Source organism: Lipotes vexillifer, unplaced genomic scaffold, assembly GCF_000442215.2.
Source record: "Lipotes vexillifer unplaced genomic scaffold, Lipotes_vexillifer_v1.1 scaffold7, whole genome shotgun sequence".
Classification (NCBI taxonomy): domain Eukaryota; kingdom Metazoa; phylum Chordata; class Mammalia; order Artiodactyla; family Lipotidae; genus Lipotes; species Lipotes vexillifer.
This window is the reverse complement of record NW_006792683.1, coordinates 5,515,295-5,537,559: the sequence shown is the minus strand read 5'-3', so window position 1 is coordinate 5,537,559 and position 22,265 is coordinate 5,515,295. Positions and strand designations below refer to the sequence as shown.

Genomic DNA, 22,265 nt, shown 5'->3' with positions numbered 1-22,265 from the left:
GGTGGCGCTGGACGCGACGCCGCGGCTTTAGGCCGCGCCGCTAGGGGCTGGTGTCCCGGGCCGTCCCCGAGCCGCCGGTGTCTTCGCATCAGGCGGCCCGGGCCCGGCCGACCCTCCGTGTCTCCCTTCGCGCCTCGCCGCTCCTTTATTTGCCTCGGGTCGCCGGGCCTTCGCATTTCTAGTCTTCCATTCTTTTTTCCCGTCTGTTTGTCCACATCTCTTCTGGACCCGAGGGCGGCTTTTCTCCCCCCTGTCGGTAGTGTTTTGGGAAAAGTTGCTGGGCCTCTGGATCCCGTAGGCATGCCTGGGTCATCTGTGCCCGGGGTTGCAAAGGAAGGAAGCCTTTTCCTTCTTAGGCTGCAGAACGGGGAATCAGGTGTGGACTTCTCTCAGGGATGGGGGTTTATCTGGACGGGTGGAGGAAGACGTGACTCCGGCACTACCTCTGTCCTTGTCCTTTTAAAGCGGTATTAGCTTCGGTGTCCAATCACCCAGCTTTTTTTTTTTTTTTTTTTTTTTTTTTTTGAGCATCTCTTTTCGCCCAGACCATGTGTTAGTAACAGCGGATGCAAGATGCATAAGATTCTGTCCCCACGCTCTGTGAGTTTAGTTTCCGGGGAAACGAGCATAAAAAGCCACGCCTGGGTTGATCCGATTGACCGGAGTGGGGTCTGGAAAGCCTTCCAAAAAGGAGTGAGGCTTGAAACTGAGTCTTGGGGGTGTTTTGTTAGATGTGCAAGATGAGGGAAATGTTTCCTGCAGAGGAAGGAAATAAATGTAAAGGTACAAGAGGTGAGGCACCTTAGTGCATTTTGGAAACTGCAGGAAAGGCAGAGGTGTGAAGAGGGGTAGTCAGGTCAGATCAAGAAGGTTCTTTGAGAAGTCAGTAAAGGAGAAACATGGGAGGTACTTATTTCTAGAGGCAGGCAGATGGGTGGAAAGTAGGATATTCTGGATGAGGTCAAAATTCTGCACATTCTCATGTAGGTGAGGACTGTGTGTCCCTGCGACAGGTGGAGTTTTTAAAGGCTGCAACTCAGTTTCCACAATTTTATGGGGTAAATGCCACAGACGTTTTGATTATAGTAAGGATATTTAGGGAATATGGGGTATTACATTAGTAACTTAAACTGAGAGTGTTTTATTTTTAGAACTTTATTAAGAAGTGTGCTGCCTGCTGTACAGTTTACAATAGAGAGTAGGTTGTGAGTTAGAAATATAACAAGGTGTCACAGAGGTGTTGGCCCTCTGAGCTGTTCTGATCGTGGAGTTCTCTGACGGATATAGATAGCCTTTGTGGAAAATAGGAATCTGGAGAATTGTGCGTTCCCAAAAGTAACTTTATAAAGTGGAAAGCATGGAATTAATGAGAATGGGGTTCAGGTTGCTGTTCACCCCTGGGCCCGGGAGATCACTTGGGTGGAATGGGATGGGGGCCATGTGGGTTGAATGTGGTTTCTTGTCCAGATCCTGTCTCTTGTTTTGGGTGGTGAATTCACTGGTGCTTGTAGCATTATAATAATTAATTGAAGCAGGCCATAGAGGTGTGTCATTGCTGTGGTTAATCCATTTCTCTGAATTTGAAGATCAGTGAGAAGGAGAAAAGTGAAGAAAGCTCTTCTGCATTTACTGGGATGTGGAGATCTGATTTATAAGCTCCGAGTTAAAGAAAACTAGCAGACGCTGGTGAGATGACATTAGTTTCTAATATTTAAAGTGTGTTTTCAAAGGTTTTGAGACCAGAAACAAGGAACTTTTAAGGAACATGAGATTTTGCTGCACAATGACTTCCAAAGCTTGCAGAGCGAGGCGAATCAGATGGAATTGTCAACAGCCAGCTTCAGTGTAGACTGGAGTCGGAGGAAGTGTGGTCTCGTGAAACCTCACCAGCAGCAATGACATTGTTAAGTACTGGGTTCTTAGCCAGAAGGACTCTGCTGGAGGTAGAGAGCCTCTGCGCTGCTTGATTTTGTAACCCTGAAATTGGGAAAATGTTTGCATCCGTTTATTCTTTTGGCAGGGATATATCCAGCAGCCTGTTACCTCACACCCCCTCCCCCACTGCTGCTTCTCCCCGCCCTTTTACCTATTCTTTTTTTCTTTTTTTTAAAAATTTTTATTGTGGTAAAATATACATAACATAATATAATATACATAAAAATTTGCCATTTTTAAGTGCATGGTACCATTGTGCGACTGTTACCACCATCTACCTCCAGAACCTTTTGCCTGCTCTTTACTCTCTCGTGGAGCCTGTGGGCATTGTGTAGTTTCACTGCTGATTCATGTGGCCAAATAGAATTTACTTAATTATTAATATTTCAAAACTGTTTATTAAATGCCTTCTCTGTGCCAGAAATTGGAGCTGCAAAAGTGAATAAGCTGGTCTTTTCCCTTCAGAGTTCAGTGGGCATTCAGTGGCTACTCCATTTCCATTGGCACCAATGTTATTTGTAAATACTTTTTTTAATGAATTTCTTAAATTTCTTATTAAGTGATATTGGGAGAATTAAACTGGAGTTAGATTTGCAAACAAGTTTTGATAATTTAGCTTTATGATTTCCCAGAATGTGTTGTTTATATTTGTTTCCCAGAATGTGTCAGTCTTACCTTGCTTTTATAAGATTAAAGAAAGATAAAACAAATGAACCCATAGTTTGTTTACTAGGCTTTGGTTTGGTGACCAGTTGAATGAAGAGGTCTCAGAAAATTAAACTGGGTTACGTGAAAGATGCATGGTCATTTCTGAAGTAGTGTTTTGAGAACCACATTATAGTTGACCCCTGAGCAACACAGGGGTCAGGGACACCCACCCTCTGCTCAGTTGATAATCCAAATATAACTGTACAGTTGGCCCTCTGTATCCATGGTTCCACATCCGTGGATTCAACCAACCGCGGATTGTGTGGCACTGTAGTATTTACTATGGAAAAAAAAGCTGCATGTAAGTGGACTTGTGTGGTTCAAACCTGCGTCATTCACGGGCCCACTGTACTAAGCTGGACACTCAGTGTTGTTTTCCTTTGCTGTTGCTCTGAGTTTTTCAGGTTAAACTGAAACTTTAAAGATGTGTTATCTAGAGAGGAAGGATTAGTTTTGAATACCAGGTAGGCTGGGAGAAAAGTGCATGACAGCCTCTAAAGCTTTTTGGTGCAGTTGTCTTCCACAGTCATTGTGGGCAAGGAATTTCTGAAGCCATGGCCTGGGAGGGGGTTGCAAATAGAGTGTTAACTCTGCAGTCGGCCTAACTGCCTGTTCAGCTCTGGGGTGGACATTGGTCTTAGTCCGGGGATAGAGCAGTGACCTCCACAGACTGATGTAGGTTTTCATGGAGTTTACATTGACTGTGGATTAAAATTGTAGGTTCTGAAGTGGACCCCGGGGGCATGCCCTACAAAACTTTGGAGACATGGTCAAATTTCAGCCATACTTAGTTAAGAAATGAAAGTCATTAATTTTCCTCCATTTAGCCTCAGTGACTTGAACTTGTCTCAAGCTTAACATGACAAGGTGTTGCCAAGTTCACTTTGTCTGGCACTGAAGACAGTGAGCATTTTCCGGTGGGATGTGCTGTCTAGGAAATTCTCTGTCCATGCTGCCGTCACCTGAGCCGGTTAGTTGTCACAGGAGCCTTGAGGAGGAGAAAGTATAGGCATTCCTTGATTTTTTTTAGGTGACTCATTGGAGCAATCAGCCACCAGTACCCTGGGCTCTGCTTTTATTCACCCTGCTTCTGTGCTGCCTTGGGGCCTTTCATTTAGAAATCAAAACGGAGAGCTTTCAGGTGGTCTGCGGTTCAGATATTAAGAAGGGAAGACACTGTGGAAGGCGACTGCAGATGACCGGGGCTGACTTCTGCTCAGGACCAGAACTGCTATACTGAGGGAGGGAGGCGGCATCCACCCTCACCCCCGCCCCAAGCACAGTGGGACCCGCTCGGCCAAGGTGTTGGGGTCTTAGAATCCATGCACAGAAAGGTGGAGAAATGAGCAGACAGACCGAAGTTTTGCCCGGGGTCAGACGTGACCCAGGGGGAAGTTAAGTATTTCCCTTCCCATCTATATCACCTTCTCTTCCTGAGACACAGAGGAAGGCAAAACAGGATTTGTATAACACAGTTTCAATGGCAAAATGCTGTCTGAGCCTGGGAACTGACAGACTTTTGGAATGTGTCCATATGTTAGAAACTACCCATGTTAAGCATTTCTTTGCAGTTTAGGGATTTTAATCAAATTTTTTTTCATCTTTCCATCTGTGAGAAAGAGATTGATTTCTTATTTTGAGAAGTGAGCCATTTTGTGAGTTTCAGAATGTTGAGGTGTTTTAAAGGTGGCAGTAAGGATTTACCAGCATGAGCTGTGGAGTTCTGACTGCGTTTGAGATGGGTCTTCCCACTGTGACCTGGGGCAGGTGTCTCTCTGGAAGTCCCCATTTCCCTCCTGGACTGCTCTTGGTGTGTGATAAGGCTTTTAGTAAGTGGTAACTCTTGGTTTTGTTGTTGTCATCCTCTTACGTTGCTCTATTCTGCCAGGGATAGTATATATTGATCATTCACATGTAGATTGTTGATTCTGTCTTTGTAATCAGTGTCATTAAAAATTACAGATTTCTACTTGGTGGGATATGAGGAAACCTGGTTATTAATAAGATCTAACCCTCCACCTTCCTGTCACATCTGTGAGGTCATTTCTGGTTTTTTCCCCTTAATTGGGGGCATATATTACGGTTTTTTCTTTATAAAAGGATAACGGCCCACCACCACCAAAAAAAAGGTAGTTAATTGTGCTAAATCAGCCGTGTAATAGGTGTTTTTGTAAGGCTTCTACTTTTTGCTGTTGACACAAAATAGTTTTTTAAAAATTGAATATATGTAATTAATAATGCCCTGAATCTAGAACTTCCATCTTATCTCATTCTATAGAACAGAAGGATTTCACTCGTGAATTACTTGACCACATGGTCTTATATATAGGAAAATTCATTCTAGAGGTTTATTTTATAAATAGTACATGGATGTAGCTTTATTGTGTCAGGGTGCTGACTGGTGATATCAGGCACCTTGGCTTCTGTCACTGAATGTTACTGGACCAGGTGATCTCTTCAGATACCTCTTACCTCTGAAGTTCCATGATACTGCGTTATTTTAACATGGGAAGATTGGACATCTTCACTACCTTTTTGCATTCTTTAACCCCTACCCCTCTTGCCTTTCAGCATTAAACTGAGAAGATGTCCCTGTACGACGACCTGGGAGTGGAGACCAGTGACTCAAAAACGGAAGGCTGGTCCAAAAACTTCAAACTTCTGCAGTCTCAGCTCCAGGTGAAGAAGGCAGCTCTCACTCAGGCAAAGGTAAGAGAAGCTAAGCCCAGCTTGAGAGCAGAGGTGTACCAGCAGGTGCCTCCTAAGGATTAAGAGTAACCTGCTCCTCTGCCTCTTTGTTGAATATGTAGGGTTTGTTGAATATGTAGGGTTCAATTTGTAAGGGGAGAGGCTGGGGTGGGGGAGGGAGAGGAATAGGTGTTGAAGGTCATTTCACTTCTCCTGGGAATAGAACTGTTTCAGGGAATCAGAATGAGGAAAAGCATACTCTTGGTTTCCAGCAATGATGCTGGTTGTCAAACTTCAGTATGCAGGTTGTCAATCTTGGTTGTCCAAGATTGAGAATTTGGTTAAAAGGCTATATAACACCTGATACTCTGGTAAATCCTGATTCTGGGTTGGGGCCTGGGGAGTCTGCATTTTTACGGAGCAGTCCTGCTGTTGTAGGTGGTTTGGAAGCAGCACTTTGAGAACGAAGCTCTGCGGTAATGACTGAGCTGTGATGATGTGTGTGTTACTGAAGGCTGGGGTTGGTTGTGAACGTATCAGGGTTTGTAGTCTGGGGTAATTGTTTTTGTCTCTGTTGTGTAATGTTGGGCGTTGGCAACATCCTTGAAATCATTCACCAGGTAAAACATTAAAAAAAAAAACGTAATTGTCTACTGGATATTTGATATTAAAATGTTCCTATCAAATACGTTTAGGAATGAGAATGGTATTATGGTTTGCTTGTTGTTTTAGAACATGATTCCCCAGTGGAGGCTGTATCCTCTCCAGATGGGCCAAATATTGGTTCTAAGGGGTGAAAATATCCTGCTCTTCTTATGTATAAGGGCCAGATATACACAGAATACATAAACAGGTGTGTAGTGTATCTGTGGTATTAAAATTTCATAGGTGGAGAAGAAAATGTATTAAAAGGTTCCTTGAAGGAGGAGGCAATAATGAAAAAAGAAGTTGAGAAGAACTTCTTTAGAGATACATATTTACCAGTAAGATGAAATATTTACTGATAAGATGATATCATTTCTGGGATTTACTTTAAAATACTCCAGTCTCTGGCAGGGGAGGCAGGGATACATGAAACAAGATTTGCCACGAGTTGGTAGTTGTTGAAGCCAGGTTAAAGAGACATGAGTTCATTAATCATTCTCCTTAATGTTTGAAAATTCACACAATAAATTTTTTTAAAGTTGGAATTATTTTTTTTCCTTCACTACATACATGATTAATATTAAAATGTTTACATTTGATTTCTCAGTATTATAAAAGGTTTTTAGGATTAGGATACCCACAGGTAGAGAAAACACTGTCTTAAAATTTAAATTGGTTTTGTCAGTTCTGTTGATTAGAGTTTTTGTCTTTTTCATATATCATTACCAGATTTAAATTTTTTATGCCAGTACTATTTCTTTTTAAAGAGATAGAATTCAGTCTTTTTAAAACAAACTTTCATCCCACATGAAAAGATTAACAAAACAAGTCTTTTTTTTTTTTTTTTCAATAAATTTATTTATTTTTGGCTGTGTTGGGTCTTCCTTGATGCACGTGGGCTTTCTCTAGTTGTGGCGAGCAGGGGCTTCTCTTTGTTGTGGTGCGCAGGCTTCTCATTGCAGTGGCTTCTCTTGTTGTGGAGCATGGGCTCTAGGCTTGTGGGCTTCAGTAGTTGTGGCACACGGGCTCAGTAGTTGTGGCTCGCGGGCTCTAGAGTGCAGGCTCAGTAGTTGTGGCGCACGGGTTTAGTTGCTCCGTGGCATGTGGGATCTTCCCAGACCAGGGCTCGAACCCGTGTCCCCTGCATTGGCAGGCGGATTCTTAACCACTGTGCCACCAGGGAAGCCCAAGTCTTGTTTTAATTTTTTTTATGTTGGTCTAATTTTTTAAATCTTCATTTCATGTAACTTTTGTTTTGGACATAAGATGTATAAATAAGGTTTTACATTCTAATGCTAATGCTATTTCATATATTCTATTCTTGAAGGCCTCAGTCTTCTCTTTTGTAAAGTGACTGACTCCTAGGAACAATTCTCATACTTAATAACATAAACTCAGTTAAGTGGACATAATTAGTGGGCAGTCTTGGTTCAATGGAAGATAAAATAGGAAAGCAGAAGTCGAAATATAGTAGAGGTATACAGGTTAGATATATTAATCCACAAGTGTATGCCCAATATATAAAAACATACCCATTCCTTGTGAAAGATTCACACTAGTTGAAGTGTAATGCGGAGAATCTAATGTAGAGCTTTTTTCTTATATTATTTCATATGCAAATTTAAATAAAAGCGACCAAGCTTTCTGTAAAGCTTTTACAAAAATGGAGGAAATTTGTGTTGTAAAAAAAAAAGGGCTAAAGAAACTAGTATATGGTTATTGTAATAACTGAATTTTAAGATTGTTTTTCTCATATCTGAAAGGTTTGTTGCAGAGTCCAAAAAAAGCTTTGTTACAAACAATATGAATTTTAATTTGAAGCCTCAGTACACTTTTCTTATATTTTGATGATTTTAGAGCCAGAGGACAAAACAAAGTACGGTCCTTGCCCCAGTAATCGACCTGAAGCGAGGTGGCTCTTCAGACGAGCGGCAGATCGTGGACACCCCGCCGCACGTGGCGGCAGGCCTCAAGGTACACTCCCCACCCCCAGCTGGGTGGGCCTCCTGCTTTCCACAGGCTGCGCTTTACACATCACTCTGAACACACCTCCTCAGTAGGCCTTGCACTCTAGGCAGTATCATTTTCAATTTAATGTTTACTTTCGTTTTATCAGGTTTAAAACATTCATCTGTTTAAAACACAGTAGTTAATTATAGAAAAATCAGAAACTGGAGGTAGGCAAAAAGAAAAATAAATGACTTTGGTCCTACCCTCCAGAATTTAAAAACTTTGTATTTTGGAATAGCTTTCTATCCTTCGCCTTCTCCACCTTCTATTCTCAGACTTGCTTTTCTCGCTTAATATATTGTGAGTGTCCATCTGTGTCAAAAAGTCTAGGACCATATGATCATTTTATTGATTTCACAGTATTCCCCTGTGTGGGTTTGCTGTGAAGCTCTTGGTGGGGTTTCTTGACCAGAGGAAGTGGTCCTGCTCCTGCAAGGCTGATAGTCTGTCCAGAGGGAAGGCAGCCCACAGTGGAAGTTTTCTGAGGATTCTTAGTCATTCAACATTTCTTCCCACAAGTTCTCTGCCTAATTTTTTCTTGCTACATCTAATGAAAAACTGGCTAATCATCTTCTGTTTTTGTATATTGGCCCTAGAACCTATAATATCACCCCCAAATTTAATCAGTAAGCATTTTCCTTCTTGCTGCATAGCCAATTTTTAATTGTAAAGCATTCCCATCAGGTGAATGTATGGTGATTTACACACCTATTTCCTAACTGCAGAACCAGTAGACCGCTAATGAACACCTCTGCAGAGTACTTTCTATGCATTTAAAATTATTTTCTTAGGATAGATTTCCTGAGGTGACATTAGGAGATCAGTCATTTTTATGGGCAATTTATTTAGCGCCAACTTGTTTCCGGCAGAGTTGTATCAGTAAATAGTATCACTTGTAACATGTGAGCGTTTGGGTTTTTCCTACCCTCCCCAGCATTGGGTATTAACATTCAGGCTTTTAAAATCAAGCAAGCTCCTTTATTCTTTATAGCATTTAGAGAAGGATGGCTCATTGTTGAACTTAAGCAGGGTTTATACAGTAAAAGTTGTTTGCTGTCAAATATTGAAATGACAAAAAATTAACCTTCATGCTGACAGTCTGGTCGCTGAGTTAGAAACTTTGTGATGGCAGTGTTCTGTAAATCGAGGGGCTCATTGTTAGCTTCTCCTATCTTAATAATAACTGAAAGGAAATGTCATTCATGTGCTTTTGTGTTTTTAAAATGTCTTTTATGTGAACACAAATGAATAACTGCCCTTTGGGAGCCCTGCATTAAATAGATTTTTGTAAGATTTCCAGTGATAGGGCCTGGGAGGTGATTACAGTTACTTTTCTCATTTATTCATCAAATCAAAGTGTTTTTTGAGTTTTAGGTGTAAGGAAACCATGAAGTGTTTGTTTTATGATGAAAAAACATCAAACTGCACAGTGTAATCCAGGAATTGTTGGATTTAGATCCATTGATGATGAGCATAAGCTCTCTTTATCATGCCAGTTTTGTGTTCATATATAAAGTACCTTTTACAAACAACCTTCCTGCCTTTGGCAGTGCTGGGCATGCTCCTCCTGAAAGAGGCGCAGAGTGGGCACTTGGGGACACTGACCTGTGTTCATTTGGGGGAGCTGCGGAGACCAGGGAAGGCATCTTACTTTTACAGACAATAAGGAGGCATCGTGCTAGGAAAACTAACAGAAGAAAGTATGGAGGTTTAGGAACGTGAGACCACGTAGTAGGTCAGGGCTTACGAGAACCCTGGAGATCAAGACCACGAGCCTAGGGCAAAGCTCCCTTCGCATTGTGTGTTTCTAGTTGACTGTGTGCTGTCTGCCTTTTTTTTTTCCGATTTCTTTGTTAAGGCTACTACCTCTTTTTCTCTCAAAGAGTAGCCCCAGTTTCTAAATGTACAGAAGAGAAATGCAAAATGTTGTCACCTGAACCTGACTTAGTGGACCTTAAAAAATGAATGATGATGTGAAGGGAGTTACCTCCACCTGTGCAGACTCAGGCCTGAGATGCAGATGCCTGGGGAGGGTGTGCATTCCAGAGGATTTCACAAAGCCCAAGAGGATGCTTTTTACCTTTTTTCTTCTTTTTTTTTTTTTAATTTTAATATGTCACATCTCCATGTAATCAGAATCTAAAGTTATTCTATTAAATGACTATAAGAATGTGTTATTCATGAGTTGTTCCGTATTTTAAGTTTTCACAGATATATATATAGATAGATAGATAGATAGATAGATAGAAGTATTCTGTGTTTGCTATAAATAATCAAATTTATTGCTTAAAATTTTAGGTGGTGGCAGCTTGTTTAAGACTTCCAGGAAAGTGCTGTAGGGTGTTTATGGAATTAGTACTGAACTGAGAGGTGAAATTCTTTGTCATGTTCTGCTGCTCCCAGGCTAGGTGTGTGGCCGCGTCAAGTCCCTGAACCTCCTCGGGAATCTGCTCCCTCATCTGTAAAGCAGAGGCAGACAGGTGGTCTTTAGGGCCCCTCCTAATCCTCGTATTTTTTTACCTTAATTCTGTGAATAAAATTCCAGGACAGAGGATGATACTTACTTTGGCATTTTTCCCTTCCTCAGGACCCGGTTCCCAGTGGGTTTTCTGCAGGAGAAGTTTTGATTCCCCTAGCTGATGAATATGATCCCATGTTTCCTAACGATTATGAGAAAGTAGTGAAGCGCCAAAGAGAGGAGCGACAGAGACAGCGGGAGCTGGAAAGACAGAAGGAAATAGAAGAGAGAGAAAAGTAAGGCCTCGCGCGGATGTGGAGGTGCTCTACGTTTGAAATGGTCATTCAGATGTTGGTGAATGAACTTTAGTGCTGTCTGTAAGGCTGAGTGAGTTTCCTGGTTGGTCTGAGCAGTTGTCAGGAGGAGTCAGGTTGTTGTTAAGAATGTGTGGTCGTTACATCCCAGCATGAAAACAAACTCCAGAGCAAATTTCATATACAGTTGCAGAAAACTTAGAGTATATGTTTTGGGTGAGTTCTTGGAGAAATGACTTACAAAGTGATGTTGAATAATAGGGTTTTTTCCTATGCTGTGACTCTGCTAGAGTCATAACTACTTAAAGTTTTTAAAATGTTATTCTTAACTTTTGCTGTTTTTGAGCCAGATGGAGTTTTTAAAAACTCATATACATCTTTTATGTTTTTTGAAAGTATGGGCAACAAGGATTTATTTGCATTTCTTTTAAAAATACTGAGTATTAATTGTTAAATAGTTATATAAAATATTAATATATTATTTATTGAATCACTTCATGAAGTGAAAACATGTTCTAGAGAATCAAAATTATTTAATTAACTATTGCCTATTGTTTATGCTTTAGAATTGAAAGGTAAATATCAAGGAAACTTTTTTCTTGCTATTTATATTCATATACCTCTCAAATTTGTTCGGTTTATCTTCTGGATTTTTCTCACTTCTCATACTTTTGCTACTTTAGTCTTTAACCAGTTTGCATGCCCGCCCCCCCAAAAAAAAGTCAAGGTGACGTCCTTGAGTTCACATCTCTGAATTGGTTCATCTGTCGTGAACATTTGTTTCCTCTTATCACAGGAGGCGTAAAGATAGACATGAAGCTAGTGGGTTTTCCAGGCGACCAGATCCAGATTCTGATGAAGATGAAGATTATGAGCGAGAGAGGAGGAAGAGAAGTAAGGCATGAACACAGATACTATGTTTCAAACATGGTGCAGTTCCACCGTTTCATATTCAATTTCATAAATGGTTCATCTGACACTGATTTGGGTAATTTTCTCTCCAGAATCTCAGCAACCCACATGTGCATGACAGTGTAAATTTACATTGTTTTCACATACAGTCTTTCTAACATTTACTTGTTGGACACTTGGAGCATACCTTAAAATACATGCCCACTCTCGTCTTTACCCTCAGCACAGTCGGACCAACCTGTTCTCTGTATCCAGCTACATTTCCGTTAAGAACACCACTGAATGGAGAGTCAAGGCACTCATTTCCAGAACCTTTGCCACTAACACGCATGACTGAGCTTCCCTGGACACTGGTTTCTTTCAGTGTCGTATGGGAAGCAGGGAGACAAGCATTTGAACTAGGTGCTTCTTAAGACCTCTTCCATCTCTAAGAGGTCTCTAAGAGCAGCATTGTAGTTGTGTTAGAGCCAAATTCTTAGTGATCACTAGATTGCTAAGCAGTGTTCGTTCTTGAGAGAATGGAATGCTACTTATTTTAGCTTCATCATGTTTGATTGCTGGGATTTCCTGGATTTAGTTCACCACTTTGGTTGACATATTGAGATTTAAATGAGAAATTGAAATCTTCTTGTCTCCTAGATACCAGGCACTGTTCTAAGCACTCTGATGGATTACCTCCTTTACACCACACAACTTTATACCACACAACTCAGATAACTGTGATAATCCCTGTTACAGTGGATTGGTGGGAATAGCGTTGTGTATGAAACGGGTGCATTGTGCATCTAACCAAGATCTTTCTTTACCTGAAAACCTCATTGCAATGTGGTCACCTTTAACGTGAGACCCAAGAAGAATGTTATCATGAAGCTGGAGTGTGGAGTGTATTTCCACATACATGAACTCTGTTGTATGACCAGCAGTTTGGCAAGCTTGGTCTTCCCAGTGTACAGCCAAGGCTTTTCAGGGCTTAGTTTAAACTTTAAAATACTGAATGAGTTGGAAAGGAGTGGGTCTGTACTAATTTAGAATTCTTACTCTTTCAATGCAGATATGAATTATACAGATTTATAGAATACTTACTGCACAACAAGGAACCAAGTTCATAGATACAGAAAACAGATTGTTGGTTACCAGAGGCAGGGGTTGTGGGGAGCTGGGAGAAATGGGTGAAGAGGGTCAAAAGGTACAGACTTCCAGTTACAGAATGAATCATGGGATTGTAAGGTACAGCATGGTCACTGTTAATAATTGCATGGTTTTGGGTTTCTTTAGATAATGTTTATTGTTTTAGGCCATTACATTTTGGGGATAAAATAATTGCATATTTGAAAGTTGGCTAAGAGAGTAGATCCTAAAAGTTCTCAACACAAGAAAAAATTTTTGTAACTGTATGTGGTGACATGTTAACTAGACTTTTTGTTGTGATCATCTCACAATATATACAAATACCAAATCATTATGTTGTACACCTGAAACCAATATATTACATGTCAATTACACCTCAACTGCAAAAAGGCTTACTGCGTGCTGAGCACTATCATACACTGCATTGTTTTTCTGCGGAGGAATAGAGTTAACATTTGAGTGTGCTGTGTGTCAGGCATTATGTTAACATTTCAGATTCATTATCTTCCTAATCAGCAAATGCCTGATTTATTAACTTGTTTTAGAATCCAATACATATGTTGAATATTTCTTGGTTTCATCTTTCCAACTTACAAATCAGCTGCCCTTTTTTTGTGAGGAGGTGTGCCTTCTATACTGAGGACATTTTTTTTTTTTTGGAACATTAGCAGGAACGATATAATCTAATATTAGGGAAGTAATGGTGTTAATATCCATTATGTGTACTGCTGTTAACATATTATGGTTATATTTTAACATGATTAGTAGCAAATTTTCAGTAAACAACCTGAATTTTGTATACTAAACTCATTGGAGCTGATCTTTTCAGAATCAGTTAATAATCACTTAGGTCTTAGTGGCAAGGTGAAAAATGATAATAGGTATTTCAAAAGACATAGGAGTTTTATTAAGGCTCTTATTTCTCTGTAAGTATTTTTTCTAGTCTAGGCCTGTTAATCGTTATGCATAAACACTGGCTTTGGGGGATTTCTTTTGTGAAACATTGTGTGCTGGTGCAGCATGGTTTTGTAATTGGTTTCTTTAATTTACATTATATCAATTTTTGGGGGGTGTTTCATTGATGATGAGGTTATAATACATATGTTAGCTCTTCTCCCTAGTGAAAAATTCCTTATGTTCTCTGCTCATGTTTTCCCTCTGGTTGTCTGATAGAAAATGGAATCTACTTTGGTTTGTTCGTGTCCACCATTCTCTGTCCAGGAAACATGAGCAGAAATGGTGACAACACAAAACAGATTGTAACCAGAAGTACTGACACTTCCAAATAGGTGTTCAGTCCCAGTGGTCTGCATCCTGGAAAGAAGGGTCCTGTCTTGTGGGGGATGCTCTGGCCTCACAGGGAGCTGGGTTTCATTCTGTCCCTGCCTGTTCACTCTCCCGTGATCATTTTCTCATCTGGAAAATGGAAGCAGTGATAACCTACTTCTGTATTTTTAATCCTGGATTCAGATACTGAAGTCTTCAGATGTTAGTGGGAGGGATGGAGTAGCATCCCTTCCTGCTTCTTTCTTTGGAGGGTGGTGTGATGTGACTGGTGGCGTGTGTCACATTCCTGAGGATCGGCATCTGAAATGCTTTCCCTCCTTTAATTGGTGGAATTTCTGTTTTCTGCAGGTATGGGCGGAGCTGCCATTGCACCACCCACTTCTCTTGTAGAGAAAGACAAAGAGTGTACGTACCTGTTTCTTCCCCTCTCTGTTCAGATACACATCTTTAACCCAGTTGTGGGAAGTCTTAGCTGGAATCAGCCAGGTGTCCTGAGTGCAGGGAAATGGCTGGAAACCCGTCCTTGCTCTAACCCTCAGCCAAGTGCTCCCTTCCACCCCTTAAGTTTAATACCAGGCTCTGAGGTGTGGGTTTTTCTCTTGTGAGATGCTTTTTCTGTTTGTTTTTAAAAATAATTCATTTTGTCTTCTCCAACATTTCGTTATTTGGAGTTAGGTAAAAAACAAATAGTAGCTGAGTTTTTGTGCTCAGTGGTCTAGGGGCTGTTAAATTTGTGACCCTCCACAAGGTGGCAGCACCTTCCTGGGTTAGGTCAGTGCACAGGTTGTGTGCGTTTACTCAGATTGCCGAAACAGTCTTCTCCCAGTGATCTGTTGTAGAATTTGGGGTTAGAGTTGGACTTTGAGGAGTCATGAAGCTCATCTTCCTGCCCTCTGGGTTGGACCATACCTAAACTACCCCAAGAACATGTAGTCGGACGCGCAGGCCCAGCGGCCATGGCTCATGGGCCCAGCCGCTCCGCGGCATGTGGGATCTTCCCGGACCGGGGCACGAACCCGTGTCCCCCGCATCGGCAGGCGGACTCTTAACCACTGCGCCACCAGGGAAGCCCCCTCGTGCTTTTTAATACCTGTTGCACCATGAATGGTACCTTTTTATAAAGAAGGTAATTAAAAAATTGTTAAATACCTTTTGTGTGAAAATACCTGACGAACCATAAACCCCAGATGAAACCAGTCTCTGGGAGTGGGGCCCAGGCATCTGGATCAGCAAGCTTCCTTGTTGATTCTAATGTGTAGCTAGGGTTACAAATCACTGAACAGGCATATGGTCCCTAACCTCAAAGACCTTTATTGTTTGCCAGGGTAATAAGATCGTAAGATGAGCGTCTTAAGACAGGTACACAGGATGCTATGGGAGTCAAAAGAGGGGTGATCAGATCTACTGGAACATACGGATGGTCCAAGTGCAGTTCAGAATTGTTTTGTCGCATTTTGGTAAACCTATTTTATTTTCATCCAACAGTACCCCGAGACTTTCCTTATGAAGAGGATTCAAGACCTCGCTCACAGTCTTCCAAAGCTGCTATCCCTCCCCCAGTGTATGAGGAACAAGACAGACCCAGATCCCCGACTGGCCCCGGCAACTCCTTCCTCGCCAACATGGGGTAATGGTCCGGGTGCTCTCACCTCGGCAGGTGCAGGGAGGGTGGGACTGAATGGGAGGCACTGTCAGCCCTTCCAGGAGGTGCAGCATGTTTTGGGATGGGGCCTTTTTTGGGTTTATGGGGAGATGCTCAGTGCGCTCAGTCACGCAGCCTCCTCCTTGAGAATCAGGGTTCAAGTCACATGGAGGGTATCCCAGCATGGCACTGTTATGTTTTGTACAAAACATAAAGCTTTCTAATGGAAATTTTGAAAGATTTAGATGTGAACATTATATTCTCTAGTTAGGAATAGTTTGTGATCATTATATTTGTTTTCATAACATTTGCAAATAGGTCATATGAATTAGAGCTGACTTACGCTATGTCCAAAAGATGAATGACATCTTTTTTTTTTTTTGATAAAATGACCTTTGCTTTAAGGTCATGATTCTATACCTTTGGTCTAAAAACTCTCAGTCCTTCTAACTATAATTAGAAATTTGTTCGTGTATGAAAATCAGTTTTAAGGTTGACTTTCAGGTGGGGCTTGTGGATTTTAAGTCTCACTGGATTTGGCATGCATTTTGGTTAAAAGAGTGTTTTATGTTGTTTATTCTGTTCCTCTCGTGCTCTGAGGGGTTGTCAGGTGAAGCAGCGTTGCACTAAGGCCTTTTTTGTCCTGTGTCCTCTAGAAGGACTGCCTCTGGTGGCAATGCGGTGATTGTAGTAGTGACACTGGTCTGCCCTTGCCTGTGTGCACGTGCTTTGATTCTTAGTGTCCTCAGAGCTGGGCTAGTCAGAGTTGGAGAAGGTGGGTCCTCCACCATAGGGTTTGCACACTGCAGGAGGATTTGGAGTTTCTCACCTTGTGTCCGTCTTCTAGACCTGTGCTGCTCTCTGTGGTAGCTACTAGCCACACGTGGCTGTTAAATTAATTGAAAGTGAATAGAATTTAACATGTCTTTCTTTAGTCACACTAGTCTCAAGTGCTCACCAGGCTAACAGCTACTGTACTGGGCAGTGCAGATGGAGAACATTTCCCTCATTCCAGAAAGGCTGCCCTACAGTGTACACTAGAGGGGGACAGACATGAAGCCATTGGGGTGCTTTTGTTTGGTTTTTTTCTGCTAATGAAAAAATTGACCTTTTGCTGGCAAGAATTGACTTTTTGCTGAATCCCATTTAAACAGGAATTAAATCTTTATGCCTAAGGAAGATACAGTGTAGTACAGTTCATCAGTTTTCAGTCTTTTCTTTTTAGCCCTAGAACAGCTTGTTCAAATGAAATATTTAAGGAAATTACATACATGAAATACTGTAGGTACAGTTCTGGTTGAAGCAGGGTTTTGTGATTTAAGCCCTAAGTAGCAGTGGTCAGTAGGGGGCACCCTTGAGACCCATGAGGCTCCTCAAGGTGCAGTTTGAAAACTGTCATGGGATTAGAGGAAGAGCAGTGGACTAAGAATCTGGAGTGGTGGGTTACACTTTCAATCCTACCATTAACTCCTACAGAAATAATTCTCACATGGTGTCTTGCTTTGCTTTCAGTTAGTCTTAAGCTCGTCAGCCCATCTGGGCCTCAGTTTCTTCATTTTCAGCTCTGAAATAGATGGTCCCTAAGTGTCCTTTCATGTTTGAAGTCAGTCATTGGAAACTCTGCTGTACTATTTAGAAAAATGTAATCATCTTCATTATGTGAAACCATACTTATTTTTTGACAGGCTCACTTTAAAATAAACTGGTTATGAGCCCTGTAGCAGAGCAGATACTGGAGCACACAGGAAGTCTAGTGTTTCTAACAGGTCCTGGGGAAATCTCACTAGGGGAGCTAGTGTTCCCCTCATCTCAGGGGTAATCTCAGGATGCCCAGGATTTCAGCGTTCACTTTTTACCTTTCTCCTGAACATTCCACGGCTTCCATCTCATGGCCTGTTGGTAATTATGTGACCTCATCGAAGCCCTTGTGCAATTTACACTTTCTCTTTCCAAAAGGAGATTACTGTGATGTAAAATCCAATTTATGCTGTAGCTGATGACGTTGAGTGCAAGGACCTTTCCCTTTTTCCTCCCCACAGTGGCACAGTAGCACATAAAATCATGCAGAAGTACGGCTTCCGGGAAGGCCAGGGTCTCGGGAAGCACGAGCAGGGCTTGAGCACAGCGCTGTCAGTGGAGAAGACCAGCAAGCGGGGAGGCAAGATCATCGTGGGCGACGCCACTGAGAAAGGTGGGCCTCCCCTTGAGCGGGTCCCTGGGGGTGAGCCGGGTGGAGGCAGGCCATCCTGATTGTGATGCATTCCAGCTCTGCGTTGTGGAAACTGAATCCTGAGGCCCGTTTTTACAAATAGTTCAGAACACGCAGATAGATAGGAACGCCCATGGAAGAAAAAGAAGACAAGAGACTTTGGCAGAAATGAATAGGACTCCAGAAAATCATGTCATGCCTGCTTCTACTAGCAAAGAGCCTTGTTACATTGATAAAACCATAGTTATGTTTTTATAGCAAGACAGAGCCATACACCATATATTGGTGATTCTGTCTGCTACATTTCCATCCTGTAAGGGTTCTCTGCTCTTTTCTTTTTACTGCCCTTTCATCCTAATTTTCTTACTGACTGATCGCTCTGTGAGACTAATGTTATTTTGCAGTCTTCTGGTAGGTGATGCCTACTTGGTGTTTTATTTTCATTTGATTGTTACAGTCTGTTCTGTAGTGAGGGAGTATTGGAATGAGTCAAACATGACTTAGCATTTTAAGCGGAACTGAGTGGTTTTGAGTCAGCTTAGCTGAACACCTTTTCCTAAAGAAGGGAGAGAACTTTTCTGGGAGCCCTGTCGACGCACAGCTTTAGGAAGCAGCAGTGAGCCTCACAGGCTAGAACTGAAAACCAGCAGTTGCCCGGCTTTGTGGGAGTGTCTGAAATTGGTCAGCTAGGGGCTGGCTAGTTAACTGCTTGTTACACTGGGGTGGGGACCTTCGGCCACTGCCTGAGCCAAGACTCACCTCTGAGGGTTGTGATCACTGTGCCCTGTGAGCCCTTTAGGAAGCGAGCTGAGCAAAAATGCAGGTAATTGGGGATATTAAAAAGTTCTAGAAATTATGGTAAAAATTATACCAAAGCAAAGTGATGCTTTCAGCCAGATAAGGCTGCATTTTTGCTGAGAGACAGTGTGGATGCTTATAGATGGCTCTAGGACATAGATAGTGGGGATTGCTATTGAAATTAAATTATTCATTGTAACTTGGTCTCAGTGCTGTAACATGTTTATGTCTGATAATGTTTTCTTACAGATGCAGCCAAGAAGTCGGATTCAAATCCATTAACTGAAATACTTAAGTGTCCTACTAAAGTGGTCCTACTAAGGGTAAGACGCAGAAGGAGGAAACCTGTTTGCTCTCTTTGAATTGTGTCACTCCACCTTGACCTGTCCCTGCACGCTTGCAGCCCCCCCCGATGACAGAACAGTTAAAGAAAACTGAAAATGACACTTTTGGATAGACTCCATATAAGACTGATTTTTAGATTCCTTTTTCGCTAATGCTTCTTTGCTAAACACAGTATTTAAGACTACAGTGAGTAGTTACTTTAAAATATTTGAAATTGTTAGAAGTTCAAGTTGGTTTATGTATTTTGATGCTTGCACAGTTGCTCTTATAACTCTTTATGAAGCTTAATGTATATTTTTATTTTTTATATTTTTTAATACCAACTTTGGGGTATTTCAGGGATGAAGATTTTCTTCGTGTCATTTGGGATTAGGAACGTTTGCCATCATGGAAAGTTATTGATACATCTCTCTTACATATTTGTAAATTATACTTTACAATGGAATTTATGTATTTATTTTTGTTTATAGAACATGGTTGGTGCAGGAGAGGTAGATGAAGACTTGGAAGTTGAAACCAAGGAAGAGTGTGAAAAATATGGCAAAGTTGGAAAATGTGTGATATTTGAAGTAAGAGGTGTTTCTTTTGATGTTTATAAACCCAAGTTATAATTGATAGACTACAAAACTTTTTCTATAGAGACAGAGTGTGCTGTAAGTAACATATTGTCATACTATAGAAGGTGACAGATGTTGGTTAGTTACACTGCTTTTACTCAGTTATTACAATTTCAAACATAAACACAAGAAGGACTTCAAATTTTATTTGGTGAAGAAACATTTCATTTTCTGACTGAGGTTTAGACTTGATGACAGTGTGCTCAGTAGTTTAGTGACTTGGACGTGTCTCTGGTCTCATTCATTTGGCAGCTGTTTTCTTAGTGCCTCCCACATACCCAGTACTGCATTGAGAGCCTTGTGGGTGGGGAAACACATTCTGTGCTCTTGGTGATAACGTTCAGTTGAAGAAACAACAAAACAAACACGTGAAATTAGAGAACATTCAGTTGCTAGACTCTGTAATGTTGACTTATAAGTACAGGAGGTGAGAGAAGGATTAGATCCACACAAAATAGTTAGAGGAGGCTTTGTGATCAGTATCAGATGTGAGCGAAGCTTTGGAATGAGTGGGTAGGAGAGATTGGGTGTTCAGACTAGGGTCACGGCTTCTGGGAGACCGAGGAGGGCTGCAAAATGGAGTGGTTGGGCGTGGTGGGGGTTAGCAGGAGCCGCGCTTATACAGTGGCAGTGGGGCTATGGAAGCGGGGCCTAGAAAGCTCCACCAAGGAGCTTAGCCTCGTATGAGAGACGGTTATAACGCATATGGGTCTTTTTGCCTTAATTTCTGCTCACTTCAGCTTCTCCTCCATATCATGTTGCTGTCTGTTGACTGCATAATTATTTGTTTATGTGTCAGATGGCATAGGACCTCCAAAGGTCCTGTTTGGCTGTGTGTTCCAGCACTTAACACAAGACCTGTCATAAACGGACCTTCAGCAGATTTTGATGATGAATGAATTATACTTATTTCCTTGGTATTTGACCATTGCTTATCTGTATATGATGATAATTGGAATACTCTGTTAAAAATCATTTATGGGAGAAAACTCACATTCAGTGATATCTCTGATGATATCTTTACCTACTATACTTTCATTTCTTTTCCAGATTCCTGGTGCCCCCGATGATGAAGCAGTACGAATATTTTTAGAATTTGAGAGGGTTGAATCAGCAATTAAAGGTAAGTTGTCCAGCCAACTATAAAGAATTAAAAAGTGGAATTTGTGATCTTAATCTTTATAATTAAAACATGTTCTTGTAATGTCTAATGGAATACCTGCCTTAACTGACTGTCTTTTTGTTTGCCTTTTAGCTGTTGTTGATCTGAATGGGAGGTATTTTGGTGGACGGGTGGTCAAAGCATGTTTCTACAATTTGGATAAATTCAGGGTCTTGGATTTGGCAGAACAAGTGTGATTGTAAGAACTAGAGCCTGAGTCATCTCCAAGGATCCTTCAACGAGCCACAGACTGAGCAGAGGAGAGCAAGGCGACAGGCAGCCTGCGTGGCTGTGGGTACAGAGACTCTGGAAGGACTTCTAAGATATATGTTGACTGATCCCTTTTTTATTTTGTGGTTTTTTAATATAGTATAAAAATCCTTTAAAAAAAAAAAACAAAAAAACAATCTGTGTGCCTCTCTGGTTGTTTCTCTTTTTTATTACCACTTCTGAGGTGATTACATTTTTTGCCAGGATTTCATGATAATTCTCAAGTGCTTCAGTGATACGGCATTTCTTGCACTAAAAAATCTAGAAAGTTTTGGGATATGGGGTTGTGTTACCCTTTGCTTTTCTTTCTTTTTTTTTTTTTGATTCATTTTAATAAAACCTGCAAGTTACTAAACTGTAGCTTCATAAATTCTATAATAAAGTATCATCTTGGCAGTCTGCCAAAGGTGAAAATTTCTGCTTTCTCTAACAGAGAAATTCTTCTTATTGACTCCAGTCGTAGAAAAAACTCTTTATGACCTAAACTAAGGTTGAAGAATTGTGAGCCTACCATGACCTGTTTGGATGAATCATTTTCGGTTAAGCTAAGTCAGACTATAGAGTATGTGATGGATTTAGGGGTATTTGGGTATAGAAATCATGAATATAGCTTTTGTTTTCAGATATTCAAGCCTAGTCTTTAGCGTAGATCAGAAGTGACCGGTTAATTCAAAACCTCGCAGGTACATTGTAAATGTGTGCCCGATTATGTTTTGGAAATGGTGGTTCCCTGGGGTCACGTTTCTACTGGCAAAATTTGCAGTAGTGTTAGTTCTCATACATAATTTAAAAATGTATAAAATTCAGCCACATCAGTTACTTAAACTGTACTGGCGATTAATATAATTATGGAATTGTGAAAAATTGTATCATTGAAGTGCAGTGGTGTACGTGGCTCAAACATTTAGCAGGGCCCAAAACAAAACAGATAAAAATGTTTGGCACTACGGTTCATTGGCCAGAGCAGGAAGTGTTTCCAGAATATACTTGTGCCTGTGTTCTGTTCCTTGCTTGCCCAAATGTTGCATGTGACTTACCTGAAGCGGCAGCTATGGGACGTGTGCCTGTGTTGTCTCTTTAGGTCTTTATGACATGAGAGCGTCTTGTGACCCTGCGGGGGAGGAAAGTACTCAGCAT

General features: G+C 41.2%; 1 protein-coding gene across 1 annotated transcript; it reads left to right on the top strand.

Annotated features, from left to right (window-relative positions):
• Positions 1-5,220: 5,220 nt before the first annotated feature.
• On the top strand, positions 5,221-21,242 carry RBM17 (RNA binding motif protein 17). Its single transcript, XM_007465817.1, has 11 exons — positions 5,221-5,352; positions 7,834-7,950; positions 10,574-10,740; positions 11,555-11,652; positions 14,434-14,490; positions 15,571-15,712; positions 17,767-17,918; positions 18,984-19,057; positions 19,550-19,648; positions 20,747-20,819; positions 20,952-21,242. Exons 1-11 carry the CDS (start codon positions 5,230-5,232, stop codon positions 21,053-21,055), a joined length of 1,206 nt encoding a protein of 401 aa, XP_007465879.1. The 5' UTR covers positions 5,221-5,229; the 3' UTR covers positions 21,056-21,242.
• The last annotated feature ends 1,023 nt before the right edge of the window (positions 21,243-22,265 follow it).

Bases quoted from the DNA above. Each gene is read 5' to 3' on its own strand.
- RBM17 (XM_007465817.1), top strand. From the start codon at position 5,230: ATGTCCCTGTACGACGACCTGGGAGTGGAGACCAGTGACTCAAAAACG. The intron at 7,951-10,573 runs GTACACTCCCCA...TCCCTTCCTCAG, and splicing joins ACGTGGCGGCAGGCCTCAAG to GACCCGGTTCCCAGTGGGTT. The intron at 11,653-14,433 runs GTAAGGCATGAA...TGTTTTCTGCAG, and splicing joins GCGAGAGAGGAGGAAGAGAA to GTATGGGCGGAGCTGCCATT.